Source organism: Eptesicus fuscus, chromosome 21, assembly GCF_027574615.1.
Source record: "Eptesicus fuscus isolate TK198812 chromosome 21, DD_ASM_mEF_20220401, whole genome shotgun sequence".
In the NCBI taxonomy this organism is placed as follows: domain Eukaryota; kingdom Metazoa; phylum Chordata; class Mammalia; order Chiroptera; family Vespertilionidae; genus Eptesicus; species Eptesicus fuscus.
Window position 1 is genome coordinate 45,315,486 of NC_072493.1, and position 24,311 is coordinate 45,339,796.

The following is a 24,311-nucleotide window of genomic DNA, read 5'->3' on the forward strand; positions in this document are numbered from 1 at the left end:
AGCTGGCCCTAGGTGGTTTGGCTCTGATGATCAGTGACTTTCAGCATTTTTCACATGTCTCTTGGCCATCTTATCCACACTGCAGCCCAGGCAGAGCTGACACTTTGGATGACATCAGAAGCAGATGCTCTTTTTTTTTTTTTAATATATTTTATTGATTTTCCAGAGAGGAAAGGAGAGGGATAGAGAGCCAGAAACATCAATGAGAGAGAAACATCGACCAGCTGCCTCCTGCACAACCCCCACCGGGGACATGCCCGCAACCAATGTACATGCCCTTGACCGGAATCGAACCTGGGACCTTTCAGTCCGCAGACCGACGCTCTATCCACTGAGCCAAACCGGTTTTGGCATAGATGCTCTTTTTAAAAAAAATAAAATAAAATTAATTTTACAGAGAGGAAGGGAAAAGAATAGAGAGTTAGAAACATCCATGAGAGAGAAACAGCGATCAGCTGCCTCCTGCATACTCCCTAATGGGTATGTGCCTGCAACCAAGATACATGCGCTTGACTGGAATGGAATGTGGGACCCCTGAGTCCTCAGGCCGACTCTCCAGCCACTGAGTCAAACCAATTAGTGCAGAAGCTGATGCTCTTAAGTATGAGTGTCTGTTTTGTAACATTAACCTTGTATAATGGATTCAGTGGAGGCAGGTTAAATCAAATTAGAGACTTGACCAACCTCCTCCATCTACATTTGGCCTGAAGGCACCAAGTGCCAAAAGTCCTGAATGAAGAAACAATGCCTGCCATTCAGGAAGAGCAGGTCCTGAAGAAAGATATGCAAAACCAGCCACGCAGGTGCAGGTGAAACTTGCCCCAGACATCACCTCCCCTGAAGGCGCTAGAGGACCCTGAGTACACTTGGTGTGTTCTTGGGCTATAACCCCCTAAATCCTGTCCTTGAGTCAACTGAGAAACACCTGACGCGAGCCTTGGAGCGGAGAAACTACATTACCCACAAGGCAACGCATGGCATGTCACCCGGCTGAGCCAATGGGGACTCAGAGAAGGCGGTTCCGTTTGGCCGCTTCTGTAGGGCGGGACCGGTAGTCCTTGTGGCGCGGTTTTACCTTCTCAGATTTTTGTTTCAGGCGCACAGTCCCATGGAGAAGGCTGAAGAGTGGTGTTCCCCGCCTCACAGCCCATGGACGGAGCCTCCAGTGGTGCTCACAGCTCACACTGGGGATTGAAGCTCGGAGTCACCGCCCGGACCCACGCCAGGGCCGGGACAGGCACCGCCATTCCTGCAGCGGCTTCTACTCCGGCCGCTCCCGCCCCGCTCGGCCCACAGAGAGCAATGGCGGCGCCCGCGCTGAGGAGCTTCGCTGAGGTGAGTTCCTGTCCCCCAGCCCCTCACCGCCTCCTCACACCGAACAGGACAGTCTGGGTGGGGCATCTGTCACGTCCTGCAGCTCAGTCCGCGTGGAGGACCGTGAGGAAGGCGGAGGGGAGGGAGGAGCGTTGTGGCTTCTGAGGCACAGCCAGTGCAGGGCGGAGAGGACAGGGTGACTGGCATCTGAGGGTCCCTGAGGGTGTGGGCTGTGAGGATTGGCGGACAGATCAGAGGCTGCAGGGAGGACGGCACAGCCTCAATCCGGGCTTTTCGGGCTATGGGGTCCCTCAGGGGCCGGGGGTGGTCCTGGACCCGGCTGGGAGACAAGCTTCTCTCCATGCCATGTGCCAAGTTCATGGGTGAGTCCAGCGAGATCCAGTGGCATTGGAGCAGGAAGGGGGCAGAGCTGAGGGAGTGAACCTGGGTCTGAAGATGGGAAGAGGTTAAAGGTTACCCAGTGGTGTGCACATCTGGAGGAAGTGTGAGCTGATGGTCCCCGGGACCTGGTGTGGGGACTGAAAGGCGAAGCATAAACCCACGCTTGGCTGTGTCTTGGAGGCATGATCTAGGGGACTGCAGTGGGATTGCTTGGCGGGAAGGCTGGGGCCCTGCAGGCATCGCCCAGACCTTAAATGTCATTGCCCTCTCCCCTCCCCTCCCCCAATCCTTCCCACCCAACCCAGCTGCTCTGCTGAGGGCAACCCCAGTGAGTAATGGGACTGTGATGAGAGAGCAGCCTGCACTGGCATTAGGGCCTGGTGTCCACACTAACCGGGTGCCCTGGAGGAGGTTGAGGGGGGGAAGGTGTGTAAGGAGTAGGAGTGGGGGTTCTCAGAGAGACAGCTCTGGTTTCAATTGTCTCCATTCTGACAGGTTGGCGTGACCTTTGAGGACATTGCCCTGTACTTCTCCAGGGAGGAATGGAGCCTCCTTGATGAGGGTCAGAGACAGCTGTACCTGCATGTGATGCTGGAGAACTTTGAACTTGTATCCTCCCTGGGTAAGACCCTCACTGTCAGAATGACCTGGACTTGGCTTTGGGATTTCCCAGGCCCCATCTCCCAGGGTGTGCTGTGTCCTCCCATGTAGACTGTGGTTCTGCTTGACTTTCCAGTTTCCTGGGTAGTTGCTGTCCTGGGGAGGGTGGGTCTGTTTCCGCTGCTCCCTTCTTTCCTGAAGTCCCAGTTCTCCCCGCTGTACTACGTTCACAGGGAAGGACTTGTGGTTGGTAGTGTTGCAGGAAGCCTGAGGGATTCCACCTTGTTCAGTGAGGAAAGCATTTTCTATATTCCTGTTGGTCACTTGTACCTATTTTTGGAAGAATTGTCTCTACTTCTTTATCCTGTTTTGGTTAAAGATTGTTTTGAATACCTCTATATTTTATATATTAATTGCTTACTGTGTACAGGAACACATATTGTTGCATGTGCTTAATTGTGCTTTGCAGATATTACTTCCCCACTCCAACTTTTCTACGAAGTCCATGCTTTTGGCAACCCTGTGTTCAGCAGGTCTAGTGCCACCATTTTTCTAAAGCTCAGATGCTTGTTACTAGTGCTTAGCAATAAAGTATTTTTAATGAAATTATATAGAATTTGCTTTTCAGACAGAATCATTGCATTGTTATTATCTGCAGTATAGTATTAACATATCTTTATTATCCCTGGGGAACTCCCACTATTTGTGTGAATTTCTGTCTATATCGCAATATTCCCTTTATTGTGCTCATCAGAACCGAATCCACAGTATCTAGTGATTCCTTCATAAGATTTGCGAATGTTTTCTCCCATTCTCTAGATTTTCTTTCTTTCTTTTCATTTTGTTTATTGCTGTTGTGCTGTGAAGCAGCTTTTTTTATTTTTGTTTTATTTCTTGCAATCTGGACTGTTTATTTTTTCTCTTTTATCTGGTGGTTGGTGTCACATTCAGAACATCCTGTCCAAAACAAATCTCGAAAGCTTTTTCTCTAGATTGTCCTGAGGTGTTTTAAGTTTTAGCGCTGAGGTTTAACTCTGTAATGCAGGTAGATGTAAATTTTATCAGCAGTGTCCAGTATTCTTGTTTTACATGTGAGTATTGATTTTTAGCAGCACCATTCATTGAAGAAACTGTCTTTCTCTTATTCTGTGTCTTGCAGCTTTGACAAAGATTACTTCAAACCAAGATTACTTGGTTTTATTTCTGTGTTTTCTGTTCTGTTCTGTTGATGTATGTGTCTGTGTTTCTCCAGCAACACAGTTTGCTTGCTTTCTCTTGGTAATAAATTGAAGTCAGGAAGTTTATGCCACCAGCTTTGTTCTCGCTCAAGATTGCTTTTGCTGTTTTAGTTTTTTAATTCCATACATTTCAAGATTCTCTTTTCATTTTTTTAGGTAAAATACCATAGGAATTATCCTCAGAACTGCATTTATTTATTTTTTTTTAAATTTCTTTATTGATTAAGGTATCACATATTTGTCCTCATCCCCCCCATTCCCATCCCAAACCCCTCCCCACGTATGCCCCACCCCCCTTTGTCCCTGACCACTGGGTAGGCTTATAAGCATGCATACAAGTCCTTTGGTTGATCTCTCCCCCTTACCCCCCCCCTCCCCTACCTTCCCTCTGAGGTTTGACAGTCTGATCGATGCTTCCCTGTCTCCAGGTCTGTTTTTGTTCATCAGTTTATGTTGTTCATTATTTCCCCTAGATGAGTGAAATCATGTGATACAAGAAATACACTTAAAAGAACCGAAAATGAGACAAGCAATAATGGTTATGCTGAGAGGCAAATGCCTCAGAACTGCATTTAATCTGTAGAGTGCGTTGTGTACTATAGATATTTTCACCATATTTTTTTTAAAAAATTCTTTATTGTTTAAAGTATTCCATATTGTATTACATATGTCTCCTCTTTCCCCCATTGACCACAAATGAGCGAGATCATGTGATATTTATCTTTCTCCGACTGGCTTATTTTACTTAGCATAATGCTCTTCAGGTCCATCCATGCTGTTATAAATGGTAAGAGTTCCTCCTTTTTTACAGCAGCATAATATTTGATTGTGTATATGTTTTACAGTTTTTTAATCCACTCATCTGCTGATAGTCACTTAGGCTGTTTCCAAATCTTAGCTATCGTAAATTGTGCTGTTTTGAACATAGGGGTGCATATATCCTTTCTGATAGCTGTTTCTGGATTCTTGGGATATTGACCTAGAAGTGGGATTACTAGGTCAAATGGGAGTTCCATTTTTAACTTTTTGAGGAAACTCCATACTGTTCTCCACAGTGGCTGCACCAGTCTGCATTCCCACCAGCAGTGCACGAGGGTTCCTTTTTCTTCACATCCTCCCCAGCACTTGTTTGTTGGTTTTTTTTGTGTGTGTGTGTGTGTGTTTTTTTTTTTAATTTCTTTATTGATTAAGGTGTCACATATTTGTCCTCATCCCCCCATTCCCATCCCACACCCCTCCCCACGGATGCCCCAACCCCCTGTTGAACTTAACCATTGGATAGGCTCATATGTATGCACACAAGTCCTTTGGTTGATCTCTCCCCCCCTCCTCCCACCCTCCCCTATCCTCCCTCTGAGGCCCGATAGTCCGATCGATGCCTCCTTGTTTCTGGTTCTGTTCTTGTTCCTCAGTCTATGTTGTTCATCATTTCCTTGTTTGTTGGTTTGATGATGATAGCCATTCTGACCTGTGTGAGATGGTACTGTATTGTCGTTTTGATGTGGATCTCTCGGATGATTAGTGACTTTGAGCATGTTTTCATATGTCTCTGGGCCTTCTGTAGGTCCTCTCTCGAAAAGTGTCTATTTAGTTTCTTTTCCCATTTTTTGATTGGGTTGTTTATCTTCCTTTTGTTAAGTTGTATGAGTTCTCCGTAAATCTTAGAGATTAAATCCTTACCGGAAGTATCATTGGCAAATATGTTCTCCCATGCACTGTGCTCTCTTGTTGTTTTGTTGATGGTTTCTTTTGCTGTGCAGAAGCTTTTTACTTTGATGTAGTCCCATTTGTTTATTTTCTCCTTAGTCTCCATTGCCTTAGGAGCTGTGTCTATAAAGATATTGCTTGACATATGTCTGCTAATTTTCTGCCTGTGGACTCTTGTAGGATTTTTATGGTTTCCGTCTTACATTGTCCTTTAGCCATTTTGAGTTTTAGTATGGTGTAAGTTGGTGTTCCAGTTTCATGTTTTTGCATGTATCTGACCAAATTCCCTAACACCATTTATTGAAGAGACGATCTTGATTTCATTGTATGCTCTTGCCTCCTTTTTCAAATATTAATTGAGCATAGTGGTTTGGGTTGATTTCTGGGTTCTCTGTTCTGTTGCATTGTTCTATGTCTGTTGTTGTGGCAGTACTGGGCATTTTTGTAATATAGCTTGGTATCTGGTATTGTGATCCCTCCAACTTTGTTCTTCTTTCTCAAGATTGCTGTGGCTCTTCAGGTTTATTTTTTTATTCCATATGAATTTTTGGAGAGTTTGTTCTAGGTCTGTGAAATATGCTGTTGGTATCTTAATAGGGATTGCATTGAATCTGTAGATTGCTTTGGGCAGTATGGACATTTTAATGATGTTGATTCTACCAACCCATGAACATGGTATATTCTTCCATTTGTTTGTGTCTTATCCTATCTCTTTTTTTTCTTTTTGAAAAAAATATATTGTAGCCGAAAGCGGTTTGGCTCAGTGGATAGAGCGTCGGCCTGCGGACTGAAAGGTCCCAGGTTCGATTCCGGTCAAGGGCATGTACATTGGTTGCGGGCACATCCCCTGTGGGGGGTGTGCAGGAGGCAGCTGATCGATGTTTCTCTCTCATTGATGTTTCTAACTCAATGAGAGAGAGAGAAACATCACTTGATGGAGAAACATCAATAGGCTGCCTTCTGCACACAAATTAACTGGAAATGGAACCCACATACGGATATGTGCCTTGCATGGAAATGGAATCCTCAACCCTTTGGTACACAAGACGATGTTCTAATCAACTGAGCCATACTGGCCAAGGCATTCTGTGTTTTTAAAGACAAAAATTTCCAGTATTTTTTGAAGAACAAGCCACTAGCGTCCATGATAGCAGAAGCACAATGTCTGCTGGAGGTAACTCTAACCCTTATTTTTGCAGTGACTCAAATAGGATTTTTTAAAAAATTATTTCATTGATTTTTTTTACAGAGAGAAAGGGAGAGAGATAGTCAGAAACATCGATGCGAGAAAAATATCGATCAGCTGCCTCCTGCACACCTCCCACTGGGGATGTGTCCGAAACCGAGGTACATGCCCGTGACTGGAATTGAACCTGGGTTCTTTCAATCCACAGGCCAACGCTCAATCCACTGAGCCAAACCGGTTAGGGCTCAAATGGGCTTTAAGGGGAAGAATCATTTGTGCATCACAAAAGAAACACAACTTTATGATTGACACAGTGGACCCACAGGCGGTCTTGCCTTGGTGAAGAATCGTAGGGGAGGAATTCTCGGCTGGACTTTGTTACATTCATAGCTAGAAACCCAGTGTTTTCTTACAGTTGCCCATTCCTCACCCAGTTATGCTTGTTTGTCCTTATGTTGATACTTTGCCAACTACTCAGTTCTAATAGTGATCATTTCTACTTGGATTCCCAGCAAACAGAGAACCTTAACCTCTCTGGACTTTGCACCTCTGCCTCTTTCACAGGTCTCTCTTTACTGCACTCCAGCGTTCATCTATACCTGCAGCACCTTGGAGTGCACTCATATTATTATATTGACATTGAACTTCATGTTCTCTAATACAATTAATTTTTATGGCTTTGAGCAGCTTTAAATTATTCTACACAGACTCACATGGTCAGCATGTAAGGTCCTAAAGAAGCCATTTGTGCAGGAACAATGAGTAGAACCTTCCTCTCTTCTTTGTGTCCCATCCTGTGCTTCTGTCCCTCCGTTGGTGAGATTTTCCTCATCGACTGACTTTTGGGCCCACGTTATGTATAACAGCAATTTCCTCAGAGTCTACCTCACTCATCTTGAAAATCTTTCTATGGAATCATGTCTAGTCATGACAGATAAACATTTGTGGTGAAGATACTCTGTTTTCATAAGGGCAACATGTACTTCACCAGTGTTTCCTTTTGTTCAGGTTGCTGCTGTGGAGCAGAGAATGTGGAGGAAGCAACAGAACAGAAGGTTTCTGTAAGAGTGTCACAGGCAAGGAATCCCAAGGTAGCCTTGTCTTCCCAGAAGAGCCACCCCTGTGAGAGTTGTGGATTCGTCTTGGGAAACATTTTCCACGTGATGGAGCTGCAGGGAACACAACACGGACAGATACTGTTGAGGTGCGGGGCATGTGCAAAACGGTTTTACTTCCGTGTAAAATTTCACCAGCAGCCCGGGAGAGAGAACACTGTCATTAGAGGGGTGGACAGCATCTCACTTGGAAACAGCTACAATTTCAATGTGTCCCAGAATCATTTCTCCTGCGGGGAGGTTCAGCAGGGTGTTCTTACCGGGTTAGGTCATCTCCACCTAAAGGCTACTCAGACCAGGGACAGTCCAAATGCTACTCCAGCATGTGTGATGACGTTTCAAAGGAGACAAAATGATTACACCAGAAAAGACATTACTTACACCCACACGTTTATTCAGGAAAAGGGTTTTTATTCAGGAAATCGGTGTTTTGTGTCCTCTGAATGTGGAAAATATTTTATCAAATTTTCTTGCTTTCATGATCAACAGCGAGGTCACACTGGAGAAAGGCCGTATCAGTGCAGTGAATATGGGGAAGCTTTTAGCAGTAGTAATAGCCAAGGTGATCATGAAGCTTTGCACACTGGAGAAAGGTCTTATCACTGCCTTGAATATGGGAAAGCTTTTAGCAGTGCTAACAGCCTAAGTGATAAGCAAGCTTTGCACAGTGGAGACAGGCCTTATGAGCGCAGTGAAAATGGAAAAGCTTTTTCCAGTAGCAGTGCCCTCCATTATGATCAGAGAGTTCACACAGGGGAAAGGCCTTATGAGTGCAGTGAATGTGGAAAATCTTTTAAAAATATCTCTCACCTTCATAAACATGAGAGAGTTCATACAGGAGAAAAGCCTTATCAATGCAGTGAATGTGGGAAATTTTTTACCACTAACAACCATCTTCGTATTCATCAGAGAGTTCACACTGGAGAAAAGCCTTACAAATGCACTGAATGTGGGAAATCTTTTAGCACTAACACCAACCTTCGTATTCATCAGAGAGTTCACACTGGAGAAAAGCCTTATAAATGCAGTGAATGTGTGAAATCTTTTACCTGGAGCACTGCCCTTCGTCGTCATCAGAGAATTCACACTGGAGAAAAGCCTTATCAATGCAGTGTATGTGGGAAAACTTTTACACAATTCAGTGGTCTCCAATATCATCAGGGAGTTCACACTGGGGAAAAGCCTTATACATGCAGTGAATGTGGTAAATCTTTTCGTACTACGACGCACCTTCGTACTCATCAGATAGTTCATACAGGAGAAAAGGCTTATAAATGCAGTGATTGTGGAAAATCTTTTACAAGGAGCAGTAGTCTTCAATGTCATCAGAGAGCTCACACTAGAGAAAGCCGTTATGACTGTTAACTAATGTGAGATATCTCTCAGCCAAATTTGTAAATTCGCTCTGCACAAAAGAGTCCAAATGTGAAAAATTTCTTAAATGTGTAGGAAATGTATTTTCTTAGGACTTAACTATAGTATAAGAAAATTTGTGAAGTCTCAGTCTGAATTATATCTGATACATTTAATCACCTAAATGTTATAACATCCCCTCAACTGTTTTTGTTGTTGTATTTGTTGGTATTTATGTTGGAACCATATGTATCTATATTGCACTTTCTAACATACAGAGATGTCTTCCCAGGTGTATGTCACTACATATTTCTGTAGCTGAAGGTATTTCACGGAACCACCTATAATGTCCCTACAGATGGCATCAGTTACCATCCTCATGTGCCCAGGGAAGCTAACTCTGTTGTCTAATTTGTTGAAGGAAATTAGGAATACCTCAGCCCTTAGTTCTTCCTTGTATCCCTGTCATGAGTTGCCACATAGGACTCATTACTGTTGGCCCCAGTAAACATAAGGTTGCAGAGGAACTGCCATTGTCGGGGACATACTTTCCTTAGATGCCAGTGATGAATTTATTTTGTGCCTCAGTCACCAGTGGAAGAATTGCCGGTCTCAGGTCTCTTTCTTTGCAAAATAATGAAGGCATTATCCTACGACTTCTTTAATCTTGGGTGTTCTATTGAGTCTATAGCTTAGTTTATAAGGAAATCTAGGCTCTCTAAACATGATCAGGTGAAAAACTTATGGGCTCTCCAAAATTTTTGTAGGTTGGGGCAGACTATGGTGCAGAAATTAGCTCAGCAGTTTTTGCCAAATTTACTTTGCTGCCCATAATTTCCCAGGAAACACTGTGGACTCTAGTCCTTATGTGAAGATGGATGCTTTGAGACACAGAGATCACTTCAAAATGGGGGGAGCGGGGTAGCTGTGAGAACCTCAAGTATGTCTGGGAGCAGCGTGAATTTTTTCTTGTTTTCAGGGGATGCTAAGACATTTGAAGGGAACCTCCTGCCCAGCTCTTGCAGAGGGACATGTGTCATAATGCCTTCAATTCCATTGGTGATGGTCACTGGTTGGAGGACCATTGCAGTGAGGGGAACCCCTTTCACTGCAGAAACACTGACCTAATTCTTGTTGGACCAGACTGCAGCCTATTAGATGGAATGGTCTTCATCTAAACCTGCACGCAGAAATATTTTTTTTCTTCCTTAGAAATTTTTTTGATGTAAAAACTACAGGAGCGGTATTACCCCAATCTGAGGGACTCCAGGCATGTTTATCGTCTGTGGAGCGGTCATTGGCATTGATTATAATCAAGAGGTTTTGTGGCTCCTGTAGCTTCTCAGGTGTTCCCATCAGAGTGATTGGCGCTCTGGCAGTAGAACAAAGATGAAGACAAAGGCTGTCTTTAATCCAGGGATGTGGCTTTTGTGACCCAGTCAGTCAGCATTCCAGTGGGTTTGGGTGAAAGTTCTTCATTGTTTGTTGCATTTTCTGTCATGCGATGAGACTCTCAGAGAGCGTAAAAAGGTGGATTGAATATAGAGTTGCCAAACCTGTTGTTCCAAAATAGGTGAACGTACATTTGTTTTATCTTGAACCATTGTTAACAGCTGTGATGAGTAAATTGCATGTGTTAAGTATAGTGTTTCATAAATCTTGACATGTGCATGAAACGGAAACCATCATTACACTCATAATACTGACCAGATCACTCACTGTGTAGTTGCTTCCTGACCTCATTTGATCTGTCTCTGTTCTTCACAGCTTTCCCAGTGCCCATGGATTTACATTCCATTTTATTAAAGAACTTTGCTTTTTCTAAGTATTTTTCTGCTTTAATTTATATTTCATAAATTCTTGGAGATTTATTAAAGATATATTAGTAACTCATCTCTTTTTTTTTATATATAGATATTCTTTTTCTTGTTAATCCTTACCGAAGGATATTTTTCCATTGATTTTTTTAGGGAGAGTGGAAGATTCAGGGAAAGACAGAGAGAAACATCGATGTGAGAGAAACACATTGATTGGTTGCCTCCTGCATCAGCTGTGACCAGGGCCCAGGCTGGGAAGGAGTCTTCAACGAAGGTACATGCCTTTGACCGGAATCCAACCTGGGACCCTTTGGTCTGCAGGCCTATGCTCTATCCAGAGCCAAACCGGCTAGTGCTCTGGTAGATATTCTTACCTTTGAATATATCACCATCATGTTGTCCATTTTAATAAATATTTGGTTATTTCTAATAAAGCTTGTACAAACATTTCTTTATAATTCCTTATATGAATATTAGAGGCCAGGTGCATGAAAATCCATGCACTGATGTGTGGGTCTCTGAGGCTGGCCTGCCCCCTGTCACAGTTCAGGAATTCTCAGGGGCGGAAGACCACCGAACAATTGGGAAGGCAATGCCCCCATCATGCTGCTGCCACTGCTGGCAGCGCAAGCCTCGAACGGCCCTCGGTACCTGAACCTCAGGCGGCCCTGGGCAGCCAACATCCGAGGTATTCCTGTGCCTTGGGCTGGCCCTGGGCTACTGGGGGCTGTGGGGACTGGGGGACAACAGAGGCAGGTGCGCAAATGGGCGGACCCAGCAGTGTCATGCACCTGCCGCCCCAGGGGGCTGAGGGAACTGGGCATTGCGTTCGTGTGTCTGTGGGCACTACCATCTTCGAGTGTGGTATTCTATTAGCATATTCCCTCTTTATTGGCTGTGGGTGCTGCCATCTTGTGAGGGTGTGATGGTTAATTAGCATATTCCCTCTTTATTAGATAGGATAAGTGTTATTTACCTTTGTCAATCGAACATTCCCCAAGGGCTCCCGGACTGCAAGAGGGCACGGGCTGGGCTGAGTGATCACCCCTGAGTGTATGAGTTTTGTGCACCAGGCCTCTAGTTCAAACATATTCTGTAATTTTGTCATTCTACCTCACTGTTGTGTGATTGTACTTTTTTGTAAGAATTTATGGTTAGCCTTTTTTCAGGAGTGTTATATGCTTTTTTTGTATTAGAAGAATGTTTTAATAATTTTTCCTTTTTAATAAATAATTTATTTTAAAAAACATTTTCATTGATTTCATAGAACAAAGGAGAGGGTCCGATATATAGGAACATGATTGCTGAGAGCACAGCTGGCATGGCTCAGTGTTTCCATGTGGACCTATGAACCAGGAGGTCACGGTTCCATTCACAATCTGGGCAGATCTGCAGTGTGGGGCATGCAGGAGGCACCTGATCAATGTTTCTCTCTCAGCATTGATTTTTCTCTCTGTCTATCTCCGTCTCCTTTGAACTCCCGCCCTCCCTGCAGAGACATTCCCAGGACAGACACTTCTCACTCCCCAATACCCACATGCACCTTTGTTTTTGGGTGCATTTTATTAAGAAACTAGAGACCCAGTGCACAAGATTTGTGCACAGAAGTGGGGTCTCCTCAGCCCAGCCTGCATTCTCTCCAATTCGGGACCCCTTGGGGGATGTCCTTAGGATCGGGCCTAAACCTGCAGTTGCACATCCCTCTCACAATCCGGGGACACTGGCTCCTAATTGCTCAACTGCCTGCCTGCCTGATTGCCCCTACAGCCCCCCTGCCTGCCAGTCTGGTTGCCCCCTGCTGACAACCTGGTTGCCACCAAGTGCCCACCCCGGCCTGGACACCCCTAACTGTCTCCCCGCCCCACCCCCACCAGCATGGTCACCCCTTACTGCCCCTCCCTGCCGGCCTCGTCACCCCTAACTGCCCCCCTGCCATCCTGGTCACCCTCACGCTCCACCCCGCCCCCTCCCCTGCCAGCCTGGTCGCCACACACAATGTGCTGTTCGGTCGTTTGGTTGCCCCTCACTGCTTCACCTGCTGGCCTGGTTGCCCCACGCAGCCTGCTGATCAGTCGATTGGTTGTCCCTTGCTGACCCCCCTCCAGCATGGTCACTGCACACAGCCTGATGGTCAGTCATTTGGTCGTACCTCACTAACCCACCTACCACCCTTGTTGCCCCACTCAGCTTGTTTGGTCGTCCATTTGGTTGCGATGGCCCCTGGCTCTTTATATCTATAGGTGGGACCTATAAGAAGCCACTGACTCTGCTGCAGGGAGGCAGGTGCTGTGGGCACTCAGGTCTCATTGTGGTGCGCCCACCTGGGAATCTCCAGCAGAATCACTAGAGCTCCCTGAATCTCAGCTGGCTGAAGGTGACATGCAGATGACTGATGGCGCTTACTCTGGCCTCCCAAGATCAATAAAAGTAACAAGTTAATACTTGTTGCCTGGATTCCAGGGTTGGATTTTTGAGCGTTTTCTCTTTTTAATTCTCACAACAACCTGGGAACATGGAAACGTATCAGATTGCTGTCAAAATTCAGTATCTGGGAGATGAAGTCAGCTCCCCATGTTTACTCCACAGACAAGTGTCAGATCCACGGGGCTGGATTTTAACCATTATTTTCTCCAGCATCAGACACAGTCTCTACCACTGATGTGCAGCCCTCACTGGAGCAGGTGCAGGATGAGGTCCAGGGTGGCTCAGCTGCAGCTCCTGTTTCCATGGTTGCAGTTATGCGTTTCCTCCCATTCCCTTTACATCTCAGAGCCCTTACCCTGGGCCTCCCCGTGTTCAGGGGAACGCCATCATTTCTCAACTGCAGTGGTTTCTCCAGGGGAACCTTCTCTCAGAGTGAGCTGCTGTTTGTCTGCCTCCCCTTTGATCCCAGCACAGAGTTTGACCCACAGGAGACCTCGGTAATTAGGGTTTTGTCTCTACAGAGCTGACACTTTGGATGGCATCAGAAGCAGATGCACTTAAGTATGAATGTCTGTTTTGTGACATTAACGTTGTATAATGGACTCAATGGAGGCAGGTTAGAGACTTGAGCAATCTCCCCCAGCTACATATGGCCTGAAGGAGAGACATGCTTTTTTAAAAATATATTTTATTGATTTTTTATAGAGAGGAAGGGATAGAGAGAGAGAAACATCTATGGGAGAGAAACATCAATCAGCTGCCTCCTGCGCACCCTCTACTGGGGATGTGCCTGCAACCAAGGTACACACCCTTGACCAGAATTGAACCTGGGACCCGTCAGTCCCCAGGCTGAGGCTCTATCCACTGAGCCAAACCGGTTTTGGTACTGATGCTTTATTTATAGTCAGAGGTAAACAAGGTAGTGGTCACCATAGTTACAATGTTCTTGTAAGTTTCACTTGTTTTGGCAGCACTTGCTGCACCTCCCACAGCCCACTAGCTATCCAGGAAAGATCTAGGGAGCAGTCACAAGACCTAGCTTACAGGTCAGTTGGAGGCTTAACCCTATAACTACTCCCTACAAGTATGAATGTCTGTTTTGTGACATTAACTTTGTATAATGGATTCAATGGAGGCAGGTTAGAGACTTGAGCAACCTCCCCCAGGTACATATGGCCTGAAGGAGAGACCTGCAAAATGGCCTGAATGAAGAAACAATGCCTGCCATTCAGGAAGAGCAGGTCCTGAAGAAAGATATGCAAAACCAGCAGCTAAAGGAAGCCAGCAGGTGCAGGAGAAATAAACTTGCCCCAGACATCACCTCCCCTGGAGGCATTGAAGGGCCTGAGTATACTTGGTGTGTTCTTGGGCTGTTTGTCCTCAAAACCAAGCCTGGAGTCAGCTCTGAGGAAATGCAGAATTCCGGACTTGGAGCCTAGAAACTACATTACCCAGAAGGCCCTGTAAGGAATGCCACCAGGCTGAGCCAATGGAGGCTGAGAAAAGGCAAGTTTCCTTTGTCCATTTCTGTGGGAGGGACTAGTGCTCCGGGCGGGTTTTGTCTTCTGTCAGGTCTGTCAGGCGGTCAGGAGCTCCTGGTCGCAGGGTCCCTTGGAGAAGGCAGGAGAGGGGTGTTCCCCGCCTCACAGCCCATGGGGGGCGCCTGCAGGGCGCTCACAGCCGACACTTGGGGTTGAAGCTCCCAGTCGCTCCCGCCCCGCTGCGCCCACGGAGTGCAATGGCGTCCCCCGTGTGGAGGCGTGTGGCTGCGGTGAGTTTGTGTCCCCCGGGTCCTCAGCGGTTCCTTCACGGACACCACAGCCCGGGTGCGGGCGCCTGTCACGTCCTGCAGCTCAGTCCGCGTGGAGGACCGTGAGGGAGGCGGAGGGGAGGGAGGAGCGTTGTGGCTTCTGAGGCACAGCCAGTGCAGGGCGGAGAGGACAGGGCTGACTGGCATCTGAGGTTCCCTGAGGGTGTGGGCTGTGAGGATGGGGGGACAGATCAGAGGCTGCAGGGAGGACATCACAGACTCAACTGGGGTCTGATGATGGGAAGGGGTTAAAGGTTACCCAGTGGTGTGCACATCTGGAGGAAGTGTGAGCTGATGGTCCCCGGGACCTGGTGTGGGGACTTAAAGGTGAAGCATAAACCCAGGCTTGGCTGTGTCTTGGAGGCATGATCTAGGGGACTGCAGTGGGATTGCTTGGCGGGAAGGCTGGGGCCCTGCAGGCATCGCCCAGACTTAAATGGCTTTGCTCTCTCCCCTCCCCTCCCCCAATCCTTCCCACCCAACCCAGCTGCTCTGCTGAGGGCAATCCCAGTGAGTAATGGGACTGTGATGAGAGAGCAGCCTGCACTGGCATTAGGGCCTGGTGTCCACACTAACCGGGCGCCCTGGAGGAGGTTGAGGGTGGGAAGGTGTGTAAGGAGTAGGAGTGGGGGTTCTCAGAGAGACAGCTCTGGTTTCAATGGTCTCCATTCTGACAGGTTGGCGTGACCTTTGAGGACATTGCCCTGTACTTCTCCAGGGAGGAATGGAGCCTCCTTGATGAGGGTCAGAGACAGCTGTACCTGAATGTGATGCTGGAGAACTTTGAACTTGTATCCTCGCTGGGTAAGACCCTCACTGTCACAGTGACCTGGACTTGACTTTGCCATTTCCCGGGCCCCATCTCCTAGGCCCTATGCCAAACTCAAAGGCTAATATTGGCCAAGTAAACAAGGTTTAAGTTTATGTGGTCCGCCAAAAAAAACAAAAGCTATAATTTTTCTCAGACATGTAGGTTTATTTTGATAGACATATGCTGAATACAAAGGCTAAAATAAATGAGTAATCTTTAACATAAGATATTAGAACATTTTAATAAAAATTAGTATTTTTCTTGAACATTGATTTACCAGGCACTGAATAACTGCACAAATTAATAAATGTAACGCAAATAAACCTATTTGTCTTATTCTCCAAAAGCGAAATATTTCCTGTTTTTCACATCAAACAAGTCAGCACAAGGCTAATGAAATGGCAATGGGCTGCTAAAATATTTCCTGCTAGTGTTAGTGGAGAGAAATGATGCGCCTGTATATAAGGCGAGTAAGGGAAATGAATGCAACACGATTATCACTCATTAGTTAATGTTGTACTTCGTTATTAATAATTATGTATAACAGGATACTGTAAAAATTAAGTTACGAAATTTTTATTAAAATGTTTCTTTTTTTTTTTTTTATTAAAATGTTTCTTACATACGGTTATATTGGCTAGGCCCTAAAAATATTCTTTGTGGGCTGCATGCGGACCGTGGGTCGAGAGTTTGACATGCTTGTCCTAGGGTGTGCTCTGTCCTCCCCTGTAGACTGTGGTACTGCTTGATTTTCCAGTTTCCTGGGTAGTTGCTCTCCTGGGGAGGGTGGGTGAAGTCACAATACTCCCCGCTGTACTAGGGTTATTTATTTATTCTTTAAATTATTTTTTTTAAATATATTTTTTAGCCGAAACCGGTTTGGCTCAGTGGACAGAGCGTTGGCCTGTGGACTGAAGGGTCCCAGGTTCGATTCCGGTCAAGGGTATGTACCTTGGTTGCGGGCACATCCCCAGTGGGAGGTGTGCAGGAGGCAGTTGATGGATGTTTTTCTCTCATCGATGTTTCTAACTCTCTATCTCTCTCCCTTCCTCTCTGTAAAAAAAATCAATAAAATATAATTTTATAAATATATATATATATATATATAATTTATTTTAGAGAGGAAGAAGAGGAGAGAGAGCTTGAAACATCAATGATGAGAGATCATGTTTAATAGGCTGCCTTCTGCACGATGCACACTGATGATTGAGCCTACAACCTGTGCATGTGCCTGGACAAGGAATTGAATTGTGACCTCCTAGTTCATGTGTTGATGTTGAATCACACTGAGCCATACAAGCCATCCGTTATTTATTGATTTTGGAGACAGGAAATGAGACAGAGAAAGAGAGAGACGGAAACATTGATCTGCTATTCTACTCATCTATGCATTACTGACTCTTCCCTGCATGTGCCATGATGGAGGGTCAAACCCATAACCTTGGTTCATAGGGACCACACATTCACCAACTGAACTACTGGCCGGGCCTCTGAATTTGTTTATTAATTTCAGAAGCTCATAGTGGCATCTTGACAAATTTCTCTAGGGAGGTTCATGTCATCTGCTAACATCAACATTGCTTATTTTTTTCTTTATTGATTAAGGTGTCACATATTTGTCCTCATCCCCCTATTCCCATCCCACACCACTCCCCACCCCCCCTGTTGTCCTTAACCATTGGTTAGGCTCGTATGCATGCACACAAGTCTTTTGGTTGATCTCTCCCTCCTACCCCCTCCTTCCCCTACCCTCCCTCTGAGGCCCGACAGTCCGATCGATGCCTCCTTGTTTCTGGGTCTGTTCTTGTTCATCAGTCTATGTTGTTCATCATTTCCCTTAGATGAATGAGATCATGTGTTATTAGAAATATACTTATAAGAACCAAATGTGAGACGAGCAATAATAGTTATGCTGACAGGCAAATGAATCAGTCTGTAGTGAGTTTCTTTCTGGACTAACAGTTCTTTTGAGACCCAATTTCAATGTCCACCAGTTCCTTATGTGTACATGTCGGCACTGACTTTTCAGCTCTGGGTGGTGGACAAATGGTGGTAATGCAGGTCCGACTCCCTCTGGTTTGGTCTCGCCTGGACCCAGGGGCGCGGCTTCACCCGGACTCAGGTGCGCGCGGCCTCACCCGGTCCCAGGATCCAGCCTCACCCGGACCCAGGGGCACTCGGCCTCCCCCGGACCCAGGGGCGCGTGGCCTCTCCCGGACCCAGGTGCGCGCGGCCTGACCTGGTCCCAGGATCCGGCCTCACCCGGACCCAGGGGTGCATGGCCTCACCCGGGCCCGGGACCCAGCCTCATCCAGACCCAGGGGCACATGGCCTCTCTCGGACCCAGCAACATCGCTTATTTTTTTTATTTTTTATTTTTTAATAAATCTTTATTGTTCAGATTATTACAATTGTTCCTCTTTTTTCCCTCCATAGCTCCCCTCGACCTGATTCCTACCCAACACTCTGCCCTTACCCCGCCCCCCACTGTCTTCATCCATATTTGTACAATTTTTGTCCAGTCTCTTCCCGCACTCCCCACACTCTTTCTCCCCCAAGAATTGTCAGTCCATTCCCTTTCTATACCCCTTTAGCTTTTTCTTATCTGTGAAGCTCTTTATCTGACCTTCCATTCTGAATGATAGCTTTTCTGGGTAGAGTAATCTTCGTTGTAGGTTCTTGCTATTCATCACCTTGAATATTTCTTGCCACTCTTGTTTGGCCTGCATAGTTTCTGTTGAGAAATCAGCTGACAGTCGTATGGGTGCTCCCTTGTAGGTAACTAACTGTTTTTCTCTTGCTGCTTTTAAGATTCTCTCTTTGTCTTTTGCTCTTGGCATTTTAATTATGATGTGTCTTGGTGTAGTCCTCTTTGGATTCCTTTTGTTTGGGGTTCTGTGCGCTTCCTGGACTTGTAAGTCTATTTTTTTCACCAGGTGGGAGAAGTTTTCTGTCATTATTTCTTCAAATAGGTTTTCAGTATCTGGCTCTCTCTCTTCTTCTGGCACCCCGATAATTCTGATGTTGGTACGCTTGAAGTTGTCCCAGAGGCTCCTTACACTATCTTCATAATTTTGGATTCATTTTTCTTTTTGCTTTTCCGGTTGAGTGTTTTTTGCTTCTTTGTATTTCAAATATTTGACTTGATTCTTGCAATCCTCTAGTCTGCTGTTTGATCTATGTATAATATTTTTTATTTCAGTCAGTATATGCTTAATTTCTAGTTGGTTCTTTTTCATATCCTCAAGGGACTTGCTAAATTTATCGGCCTTATCTAGAAAATTCTTGAAAAACCTTATAACCGCTCTAACCAGTTTGGCTCAGTGGATAGAGCATCAGCCTGTGGACTCAAGGGTCTCAGGTTCAATTCTGGTCAAGGGCATGTACCTTAGTTGCGGGCACATACCCAGTGGGGAGTATGCAGGAGGCAGCTGATCGATGTTTCTCTCTCATCGATGTTTCTAACTCTCTATCCCTCTCCCTTCCTCTCTGTAAAAAATCAATAAAATATATTTTTAAAAAATCCAACATCCTTATAACCATGGTTTTGAACTCTATATCCAGTTGTTTGCTTTCCTCCATTTCTTTCATTTGTGATCTGTTTCTTTGTCTCCGCATTTTGGCTTCTTCCCTGAGTTGGTAGAGTAGCTTTGTGTGCTAGGTGTCCTATAGGGCCCAGTGGCTTAGCTTCCCCGGTTACCTGAGATGGACCCTCTTGGTGCACTCTTTTGTGGGCTGTGTGCATAGTCTTGTTGAAGATAAGCCTTGATTGTTGTTGGTATCACTGGGAGGAATTGACCTCCAGGCCAATTGGCTGTGAGGATCAGCTGTGTCTACGCTGGGAGAACTTCTATGCTGGAGACACCCTTATGAGACAAGAATTGCAAAATCCTCTGTGCTCATCTTGGATGGGGCAGTGTCTCCTGGTGGAGCCGACAGCATTGGTTTCCTGTCAGCCCTGCCCTAATAGGCCCCTGTGTCTCAGTGTCCTGTGGTAATCCCTGCAAGCACCTCTGAGAGAAAGCCGTCCTTGAGTTCCACCCGTTGCCAGACAAGTCCAGTTTCTCCCCGAATGAGTCTGGGTTCCCAGAGTCTCACCCAGAACTGGAGTTCAGTGCAGCCAGGAGCTTTTGTCCCCCTCTCGTTTGAGAAAGCCATCTGTGTACTCTGTTGCCTGCCCTCTCCACGCACGCCCCTCGGTATCTCTGCCTTCCGCAGTTCCTCTGAGTCTCAATGTGCTTTTCTCTTTCCTGACAGTCCAGTTTCACCCCGGATGAGTCTGGGTCCCCAGAGTCTTGCACTGAACTGGAGTTCAGCGCAGTCGGGAGCTTTTGTCTCCTTCTCGCTTGAGAAAGCCAGCCGCGCACTCAGTTGCCAGTCCTCTCTACGCGCTTGTCTCAGTACCTCTGCCTCCTACAGCTCCTCTGAGTCTCAGTGTGCTTTTCTCTTTTGTTCTAGTTGTAGAATTTCCACTCAGCCAGCCTTTCTGTGGTTCTGAATGATGTCTGTTTTGTCTTTTAGTTGTAGTTTTGAAATTGTGCAAGGCAGCAGTTTAGATGTTTACCTATGCCGCCATCTTGGTTTCTCCTTCTATGAGTATTTTAAAAAATAATATTTTTATTGATTTCAGAGAGGAAGGGAGATGGAGAGAGAGATAGAAACATTACTGATGAGAGAGAATCATTGCTCGGATGCCTCCTGCATGCCCCCTACTGGTGATCAAGCCTAAAACCCAGGCATGTGCCCTTAAACACAATTGAACCTGGGACCCTACAGTTGGAATTGAACCGGGACCCTTCAGTCTGTGGGCCTATGCTCAATCCACTGATGGAAACCGACTAGGACCATTCTGTGGGGGGTATTTTTGTTTTTGTTTTTTAATATAATATATTTTTATTGATTTTTTTTTACAGAGAGGAAGGGAGAGTGATAGAGAGTTAGAAACATCAATGAGGGAGAAACATCAATCAGCTGCCTCCTGCACACTCCCCCACTGGGGATGTGCCCGCAACCAAGGCATATGCCCTTGACCAGAATTGAACCTGGGACCCTTCAGTCTGCATGCCGACGCTCTATCCACTGAGCCAAACCGGTTAGGGCCATTCTGTGGTTTTTAAAATCAAAATTTCCAATATTTTTCGAATTACAGGTCACTCTGGTCAATGTTAGCAGAAGCCAATGGTTGTTGGAAATAACTCTGATCCTTGTTTTTGACTGTAGCTATCTACAAATATGTTGGCTCACTCAGTCTTTCCAGTAATTCTTTCTGTTTAGTTCTTCTTTATTTGTATCTGTAATACTGTTCATCTTCATGGATATTCTTATTCCCATTTCCTATGGGGTTTTTGTTCATGGATAGCTGTCTACTTACTCTGGGATGGGGGAAGATGCTCATATCTCTGATTCTGCCATCTTGCTGATGTCACTCACACAGGTCTTTTGCCTGTGATCTCATCTGTGTTGTGCTGTTTACCACAGTGTTGACCATCCATCCTTTCAATGTTTCTTTTACGATTTTTATCATTTATCCGTGCAATGACTCAACTGGGAATTAAGCAGAAGAATCATTTCCGCATCACAGTAGAAAAATGAGTTTATGATTGACACAGTGGACCCGCAGGCAGTCTTGCCTGAGTAAAGGGCTGTTGGGGAGGTTTTTACACCTGGGGTTTGTTACATTCATAACTAGGAACCCATTTGGTTCGACAGTGTTTTGTTACCATTGCCCATTCCTCACCCAATTCTACTTGTTCTTGCTTATTGTTGATACTTTTCCAACGACTCAGTTTTAATAGTGATCAGTGCTCACTCTCCTTGGATTCCCACTCCATGGATAACCTAACCTCTCTAAACTTTGCACCTCTACCTCTTTCACCGGTCTCTCTTTAGTGCCCTCCACCGTTGGTCCATGTCTTCAGAGCCTTAGAGTGCACACCGATTGCTGTATTGAGGTAGAACATCACGTGCTCTAATAGAATTGATTTTTAGGTTTGAGCACATTCAAGTTATTCTACACAGACTCACGTCACCAGCATCAAAGGACCTAATGGAAGCCATTTGTGGAGGAACAACTAGCAGACCCTCTCTTCTTTGTGTCCCATCCTGTGCTTCTGTCCCTCCCTTGGTGAGATTTTATTTTATTTTATTTTTTTAAAATATATTTTATTGATTTTTCACAGAGAGGAAGAGAGAGGGATAGAGAGTTAGAAACATCGATGATAGAGAAACATCTATCAGCTGCCTCTTGCACAACCCCTACTGGGGATGTGCCCGCAACCAAGGTACATGCCCTTGACCAGAATCGAACCTGGGACCTTTCAGTCCGCAGGCCGACGCTCTATCCACTGAGCCAAATCGGTTTCGGCCCTTGGTGAGATTTTCATCATCCACTGACCTTTGGGGCCAAGAAAAGTATAACAGCCATTTCCTCAGAGTCTTAACTCACTCATGTTGAAAATCTTTCCATGGAATCATGTCCAGTCATGATAAATAAACATCTCTGGTTAAGATATTCTGTTTTTATAAGGTCAACATGTATTTCACCAGCCTTTCTTTGTGTTCAGGTTGCTGCTGTGGAGCAGAGAATGTGGAGGAAGCAACAGAACAGAAGGTTTCTGTAAGAGTGCCACAAGCAAGGAATCCCAAGTTAGCCTTGTCTTCCCTGAAGAGCCACCCCTGTGAGAGTTGTGGGCTCGTCTTGGGAAACATTTTCCACGTGATGGAGCTGCAGGGAACACAGCACGGACAGATACTGTTGAGGTGTGGGGCATGTGCAAAACGGTTTTACTTCAGGATAAAAGTTCACCAGCAACCTTTGAGAGAGAAGACTTTCATTAGAGACGTGGACAGGATCTCACTTGCAAACAGCTGTGATTTCAATGTGTCCCAGAATCATTTCACATGCGGGGAGGTTGGGCAGGGTGTCCTTACCGGGTCAGGACATCTCCACCTAAAGGCTACTCAGAACAGTGACAGTCCAAATGCTATTTCGACACGTGGGATGATGTTTCAAAGGAGAAAAGATTATTACACCAGAAAAGAATGTAAGAAAGACATTAGTTGCACCCACATGTTTGTTCAGGAAAAGTGTGTCCATGCTGAAAGTCAGTGTTTTGTTTGCTGTGAACGTGTTAAAGATTTTACCAAATTTTCTAGCTTTCATTATCAACAGAGCCATCAGAGTGGAGAAAAGCCTTATGAGTGCAGTGAATGTGGGAAAGCTTTTACAGGTAGAAATGGCCTCCATTATCATCTGAGTGTTCATAGTGGAGAAAAGCCTTATGAGTGCAGTGAATGTGGGAAGTCTTTTCCCAGAAGCACTGAACTTCGTCGTCATCAGAGAGTTCACACTGGAGAAAGGCCTTATAAATGCAGTGAATGTGGGAAAACTTTTACCACTCACACCCATCTTTGTCGTCATCAGAGAGTTCACACTGGAGAAAAGCCTTATAAATGCAGTGACTGTGGGAAATCTTTTACCAGTAGCACCCATTTTCGTAATCATCAAAGAATTCATACAGGAGAAAAGCCTTATAAATGCAGTGAATGTGGGAAGTCTTTTACCTGGAGCACTGCACTTCATCGTCATCAGAGGATTCATATAGGAGAAAAGCCTTTTACGTGCAGTGAATGTGGGAAATCTTTTATCACGAAGACCCACCTTCGTAGTCATCAGAGAGTTCACACTGGAGAAAACAGTTATAAATGCAGTGAATGTGGAAAGTCTTTTACAAGTAGCACTGGTCTCCAATATCATCAGAGAGTTCACAGTGGAGAAAATCCTTATCAATGTAGTGAGTGTGGGAAATCTTTTGCGTTTAACTCTCACCTTCATCGTCATCAGAGAGCTCACACTGGAGATAGATAGCTGTTACTAGTGCAATTAATGTGAGATGTCTCTCAGTCTAATTTGTAAGTTCACTCCGCACAAGAGTCCAAATGTGAAAAATTTCCTAGATGTGTACGAAATGTAGTTTCTTAGTTAGGATTTAACAATAGTATAAGAAAATATGTGAAGTCTCATTAGTATGAATTATATCTCATACATTTAATCACCTACATTATGTAACATCTCCGCTACTATTTTTGCTGTTGTGTTTGTTTGTTTTTATGTTGGTACTATATGTATCTATGTTTCACTTTCTAACATGCAGAGCTGTTTTGCCAGGTCTATGTCACTGCATATTTCTGTTGCTGAAGGTATTTCACCTGACCCACGTATAAGGCCCCTTCAGATGGTATCACTCACCATCCTCATGTGCCCAGGAAAGCTAACTCTGTTGTCTAATTTGTTGAAGAAAATTAGGAATATCTGAGCCCTTAGTTCTTACTTGTTTCCCTGTCTTGAGTTGCCAGATAGGACTGATGACTCTTGGCCCCAGTAAACATAATGTTGCAGAGGGACTGCCATTTTCAGGGACACACATTCCCTTGATGAGTTTATTGAGTGCCTAAGTCATCAATGGAAGAACTGCCTGTGTCAGGTTTCTTTCTTTGCAAAATAATGAAGGCTTTTTCCTAAGACTTCTTTAATC

General features: G+C 45.2%; 2 protein-coding genes across 2 annotated transcripts; both read left to right on the forward strand.

The window, feature by feature from the left end:
* The first annotated feature begins 1,084 nt into the window (after positions 1-1,084).
* Positions 1,085-2,427, forward strand: LOC129147523 (zinc finger protein 773-like). Its single transcript, XM_054710034.1, has 2 exons — positions 1,085-1,335; positions 2,212-2,427. The coding sequence occupies exons 1-2, from the start codon at positions 1,150-1,152 to the stop codon at positions 2,425-2,427; spliced, it is 402 nt and encodes a 133-aa protein (XP_054566009.1). The 5' UTR covers positions 1,085-1,149.
* A 4,997-nt stretch (positions 2,428-7,424) lies between these two features.
* Positions 7,425-23,644, forward strand: LOC114229809 (zinc finger protein 883-like). Its single transcript, XM_054710035.1, has 3 exons — positions 7,425-8,668; positions 8,753-8,828; positions 23,054-23,644. The coding sequence occupies exons 1-3, from the start codon at positions 7,425-7,427 to the stop codon at positions 23,642-23,644; spliced, it is 1,911 nt and encodes a 636-aa protein (XP_054566010.1).
* The last annotated feature ends 667 nt before the right edge of the window (positions 23,645-24,311 follow it).